This window comes from Echinops telfairi, unplaced genomic scaffold, assembly GCF_000313985.2.
Source record: "Echinops telfairi isolate 266 unplaced genomic scaffold, ASM31398v2 ScPeMD7_7420;HRSCAF=8458, whole genome shotgun sequence".
In the NCBI taxonomy this organism is placed as follows: domain Eukaryota; kingdom Metazoa; phylum Chordata; class Mammalia; order Afrosoricida; family Tenrecidae; genus Echinops; species Echinops telfairi.
This window is the reverse complement of record NW_022111320.1, coordinates 16843362-16849995: the sequence shown is the minus strand read 5'-3', so window position 1 is coordinate 16849995 and position 6634 is coordinate 16843362. Positions and strand designations below refer to the sequence as shown.

The window sequence follows — 6634 nt, the reverse complement described above, 5'->3', positions numbered from 1 at the left end:
TTCAACTTGTCCAATATGACACTGAATTCTTAATCTCCGTTCTTACGTATGGGAAGTCAGCTTTTTGGCTTTTCTGACAACATCTCATGGGAAACCTGGAGTTGTAAAAATATACTGCGTAGGGTGGGGTAATGGTAAATAGGAAGGGAAAATGGTGTGTACCCATGCACCCCACGCCAAACATATACATAAACCAACCTCTACTTTTTGGCTTATTTATAAATTAGGGAGTAGTCTATATTTAGCTCGAAGAAAGAAGTTTGAAAATCATTTCTTCCTCTATGTGTTCTACCCTCATGGAAATAAAATCAGCACTCAAAAATTTTTTTTGAAGTATAAATCTTTACTAATTTAAGTACAATTTATGTAAACACTTAAGTCCCATGGTGTAGCCAATTGGAGAGGCATAACATACAGAGGAAACCACCACACGAGTGGTCCAGGGTTAGACATGGAGGGCAGTGAGGCCTTCTTGTCCAGTCCCTTTAACCAAAGGATTCGGGTTGACTATTAGACGCTGTTGGCTCTCTATAGGCATTTGTTTTTCATAAGCCAGTCTGATTTTTATCCCTGTTTTCTCTAAGCATTAGAGCTATTCAATACTTTTATACTTTTGCCCCAGAATGTCTGTTACCAGACCCTGAGCAGTAGTGAGCATATGATTCAAACTGGCCCAAGCACTTACCTCCAGGGAGCCTGTATTTGGAGCTTGGAGAAAAATGCTGTACATAGCAACCATGTAGATGCCTCACTGACTCACTGCCGTGAGGTCAGTGCCAACGCCAAGAACCCCGACAGGACAGAGTGGACGCACCCCTGTGGATTGCCGAGACGGTCTTCACAGGAGCAGACAGCACATCGATCTGCTGCTGTACATGGTTCACAGGACCTAAAGACTGGTGTCGAGCAAGTTAAGCATCTGTTTAAAACAGGTGTCTTCGTGATGTACTCTTTCGAGTACACGGAGTGGGACCAACAAAGGGCAGCGTGGCCCAGTGGTAAAAACAGAACCTCAAGGGCCAGAGAGTTCCTAGGCTTGAATCCCAGGTCCCCCAGTTATCCACTGAGGGAGCTACCTAATTTCTGTGTTTTAATTCCTTCATAGAGCTGAGGATGACATCAGTTGCTGAATACAAAACTGCCTAGCAGATCAGAAGGACTTCTAACATTTTTATTTTCCTTGTTCTTATAGCACTTCCTTTAGGGCATTTTCCAAATAATGGAAAGCTATCCGCTTGTGGATCATAAACTCAAATTTAGTGGGTCACAGCTAGCAATGAAAAAAAGCAAAATACTATAAAATGTATCTGTATATAACATATAATGGCAAATGCTGTGACATGCACATTTACACATATACACAAATGAATATATATTGGTCATAAAATAACAATATGCTACTATCAAAACAAAAGCCCCTCATTTTTTTTTTCAATTAGAAGATCATTTTATTGAGGGCTCTTAAGCTCTTATAATAATCCATACATCAATTGTATCAAAAAACCCTCATTGCCTCAGTGTCAATTCTGACTCAGAGCGACGCTGACAGGTCCGGAAAGAACGGCCCCTGTGGGTTTCTGAAACTGTAACTATGGAGTAGAAAGCCTCATTTTTGTCCCGAGGGGCAGCTGATGGTTTTGAACCACTGACCTTGTTAATTGGGTGTCAAAAAATGAAAAGCCACCAGTTTAGGAAATGCCGACTTTAATTTTTTAAATATTTAAATTAACTTGTCTCTTAGTATTTATAAATGATCAAAATCTCTACTCAAAGTATCTTCAGATTATTTTAAAATGGTCTCAACAGGGAATATTTAGTGACATCTGAAGACATTCTCCCAACCCCACTGCTGAAAATACACAGCAAAACACATGCCATTCCACATTTCTACACATACAACTCAGTGGCATCGAGTAGATTCTTTGAGCTGTACAACCACCCTCTTTTTCTGAGTTGTTCCCCCCCATCATAATCTCTGTGCCCAAGGCTACTAGCTCATTTTTTGACTTGCAATTGTCGATTTGATTCATATAGAGAGATCTTAAGCAAGCATAATGCTCAAAGCAGACCCATTTTTTAGATGAGCTAGACTATTTGGTTTTAAGAGTGCTTCAGGAAGTATTTTTGGCTTCAGGTTTAAAGATTATCTCAGACAGTGGTTTCAGGGGTCCATCTAGCCTCCACAGCGCCAGAAATCTGGGATCCAGAGAATTTAGAAATTATGTTCTCTATTCGTTTCCTTCCACCCAACCCCTGCCCCAACAGTATTGTGGTCATAATTTCTCTAATAGTATTAATACCAAACTAGTTCCAAGAAGTTAGAAATTGGAAAAGTGCAACTCTTGCAAGATGATAGTCTGCTCAATTTCCCCCCACTCCTCCCTGAATCTAATCCCTGCTGTGTCCCAGAGAGCTCAGGGAAGTTAAGGAGTGGTCTCAGTTGGTGGTGGGTATAGTTCAGTCCAATGTTCAAAGGTCAGGCAGGGGGAAACCAGATGCTGGGGCCAGAGCACGCCCTCCACTCCTGGCTCTTGCCAGCGATGAACCCAAACGCCCTGCTGCTCAGTTGGTTGATTCCTGGGCAGCAGGGATGCCTGTTCGCAATCACAGCCACATCCTGCCAGCATCTTCCCGTCTGCCTACCAGACCCAAGGGCAGGGCATTTGGTGGGAGTTACATGGTGTAATGTCAGACTGCTCTCCACACCTGGACTGGATCTCACTGATGCACATATGCCTGGGGCCTCTGGCAGGATGTTTCCGGTGGGCATGGACCTCCCACTAATCTTAACCTGCCACGCTTTTTCCCAGACCACTCCAGAAACGGGGTTCTTTCTCCTCTCAGCTGTAGGTTAAAATTTCTTACAGCTACTGTAACAGTAACGAAGATAACTGTTAAACAAAGATGTCTGATGTACACCCTCTACTAAGGTGCAGAACTCATTCTCATCCCATTCCTGTTTGCTCGCAGATAATGAATGCCCTCCACAAGGGGACCACAGCCACAGGCGTGTGGAATTCAGAATCATTATGTGTCACATCGGAGGTGATGGCTACCAGGGCTATGTGAATAGAGTCTAACTCAAGTACCCTTCTGGCATCTTGAATCAAAGCGTGCAAGGATGGTAGCTGGGCACCATCCTGTTCTGGTCTCATGCTCATACGGGCACTTACCCACATGTTGCCTATCTTCCTCCGATTCCTGACTTCTCTTCCTCTGTTGAGGGCAGTGGTTCTCAACCTGTGGGTAGCGACCCTTTTGGAGGTCGAATGATCCTTTCACAGAGATCGCCTGATTCGTAACAGTAGCAAAATGGCAGATGAAGTAGCAACAAAATAATGTTATGGTTGGGGAGTCACCACCACATGAGGAACTGTATGAAAGGGTCGCAGCATTAGGAAGATTTTTCTCAACCTTCCTAATTGGTGAAGACACCAATTTTGCCATGGGTGGCTACTTGCAAGCTTTTAAGACCCCAGGCACGAGGCCATAAACTGTGAGGTAGCATCTATCACAAGTTCATTCCTTCTAGAAGCTGAGTATAGGTCCCAGTTGTTCTGTGCTGTCCAGTCCAGGCTGACTCTTCGTGACCCTAAGGACAGAGTAGAACTGCCCCCGGGGTTTCACAGGCAGTAAACTCTGCAGGAGCAGACTGCCAGCTCCTCTTCCCGTGGAGCTGCTGGTGGGCTCACGCGCCGCCCTTTGAACCATGGTGCCTCCAGGCTCCATCACATCCGAGGCAGCCCACACAACACAGCATGTGATCCAAAATGTCAACAGTGCAGAGGCTGAGAAGCCCTGCTTTCACGTCCAGTGGGATGCACTGATAGCGTGAGGATGCAGCATGGGACTGCGGGCATCCACGTTCTAGTGGAAGTGGTTCTGGAGGCTCAGCAGAGGTCCAGTTACCACCCCCACCCCCACCCCGCCCCCCGGGATTCTGCAAGGGGAGCGGCCCACACGCCTTTCTCCAGAACACAGATGCATGAGAAAAATTTGCTAAAGTTAAACTGAGCTTCTATTTCTCTCACATCAAAGAAGACATTAAAGAACGATGAAAAAAGTGGTTTTGGTTTTATTGCTCTGAATTGGATAAAAATGTTTATTGAGGTTCATATCTTAAAGTTGATGATGATTATCAGATTAAGTATGTGTGTGTGTGTGTATATATATATATCACACCCAAACATCATCTCACTCCACTTCCATGTTTGTTAGTAACTAATATTTGTAATAAACATTTCTGAACAAGTATAAAACCTTTTTCTTGTGATGCTTTTGTTTTGGAAAGATAACACTGTTTAACAAATTAATTTTATAGCCTCAAAAGACACCTTCTAAGTAGGCGTGGATGTGGAGCAGGGGGAGCTTCTTACTTAGCTCTTGGAGTTGTTAGGAATCCATTCCTGACACTCACCAGACCAGGATGTAACTCAGCTCTTCACACACCCCGCTTCCTCCTTCTGTAAAGTTATCACTCTTATGATTCGTTTTAACATGGCAACATATTAACAAATTATTATAGATATTGGCTTTTCCATTTTCTCAAGAGTATGAATTGTAAGTGGAATGAAACAGCATTTCCAGCTCACAAATGGATCCACGGGTAATGTGAAATCTCTTACATTGAGCTTAGGATAATTAAACCAATACAATATAGCAATGAGAAAACTGTTGACAAAGTACAACCAGGGAATGTTCATCTCAATGTAGGCTGGGATCTGTACTTCAAACAGCAGGACGATGACTTGAAGAAGTACAAAGGGCAGCCAGGTACCAAGAAAACAGATCACGAGCTTGGGCAGCAGGGTTTGCTTGGAGCTCACATTATATTCGGGGTGGGATGGAAAAGGGAAGTACAGGACCGCCTCGTTCATGTAGGACGTTACCCTAACCGCCTGTCCCAAGGAGATGACTTCTGACCAGAAGGTGAGGAGGACCAGACCTAAGACCAGCACCATGGAGGAGGAGACCCAGAAGCTCTGTGCGCTGATGTAGAACGGGCACTGGTAAGGATAGGCATCCTGCGCACTCAGACTCTGGTAGATGCCCGGATCTCCCAAAACATAAGCAAGGACCAAAACCCAAATGAGAATCACTGCAAGTAAATAAAATAGTTTTTGACACTTAACTGGCAGTTGTGTGGTCTTGGAGAAAACCAGGTAATAATCTATACAGGCTATCAGGAAAACTGGATAGTGCAGAAAGCCGTAAGTAAAGGAAATAATTTGCGTCAACAGGCAGATGTGGTACCGAGTAAACCTAATGCCTAGAAGTACAAACTCCCTGAAAAAGGAGATGATGGAAATGCTCACTAAGAGGAAAAGATCAACGAGTGCCAGGGAAATACAGAAATAACCCATGAAATGGTGACAGGCGCATGTCCTTCGCAGCCCCAGCGTGAGGGCGTTCAGCACCGTTTTCCCAAACGTAATCAGGAAGAGCAGGCTGCTGACATTTAGGAGCTGGTTTGCTTGGTGGGCCTCAAACTGAGAAGAGCAGTTCGCAGAGGGAAGAACAGTCATATTTTAGTTCAATCTCAGATGGCCTGACGAAATACAGACACGAGAACACTGCGCCACTGCCTTCACATCCCTGCAAAACAAGGGGGCGGACAAGAAAAAATATTGATGCTGTCTCTCTTTGGTGCTATTTTGCTATGTCTTTTTTAAACTTTACAAAGCAAGCAGCTCTAAATTTCCAATAACCAGCCCAACTTTTTCCAAATAACAAATAGGAAATTATATCACTCAAAGAACATGAAATCTGGTCAACAAGAATTAAGGTGTATAATCTGGTCAGGTAGGTGAACCCAGATGGTCCAGATTCTGCAGATCATTAACTCAAACTGTCACACCTGGTTTCCGGAAGGCTACAGATGACAGTGGGAGCCCCAAATCCATTCTCCGGGTCCACACATGCATTAAGCCTCCAGAGCCAGTGTGAACAGCCGTGCAGAGTGCAGTGCTTCTGTTGTTTTCTGTATATAAAACTCAGGATGGGCGTGGCTACAGAGATGTGCCTGCATTCATGGTTCAAGAGGGGTCTGGGGAGGGTTGGGGGTGGTTGGGGAGCTGATGACAATGGGTACAAGAAGGCTGTAAGTGTAAAGTTGATTGTGGAGATGACTAGACAGCTCTTAATGTGATTTAATTGTATGATATGTGAAATATATGCCATTACATTTTTTAAAAAGTGTCAGATATAAACTTCAACTTCAGTACATCTTTTATTTATTTTTAAAACAATTTTATTGGCACTTTTTCTACATATCATACAACCCAGTAGTTCAGCCGTACAATCTTTACCATAACCAATTTTAGAACATTTTATTTTTCCTGTACTTACTGTTATTTGTGTCTTTTTTTCAACTTTGGCAAAAATATACACAACAACACTCACCAATTCAACAACTTGTACAGGCATAATTCAGTACCACTGACTATACTCTTTTTTTTGGAGAAGCTGAAACCTTTTTTTTTTTTGAAGGTGATAAGTTTATTTTGTTAAAAAAAATACATAGCTTGAAAACAATCCAGTTTTGGGGGGGAGAGGGGCACCTCTCCGTATCTTTTAAAAAATGTTTACCCATGAGTAGCAAAAAAATATGTGTAGAGTAATTGAACATGTAGGA

At 43.2% G+C, this 6634-nt stretch overlaps 1 protein-coding gene across 1 annotated transcript; it reads right to left on the bottom strand.

The window, feature by feature from the left end:
- Positions 1-4050: 4050 nt before the first annotated feature.
- On the bottom strand, positions 4051-5583 carry GPR160 (G protein-coupled receptor 160). The gene has a single exon (XM_004704091.2). It carries the CDS (start codon positions 5523-5525, stop codon positions 4509-4511), a length of 1017 nt encoding a protein of 338 aa, XP_004704148.1. The 5' UTR covers positions 5526-5583; the 3' UTR covers positions 4051-4508.
- Between the last annotated feature and the right edge of the window lie 1051 nt (positions 5584-6634).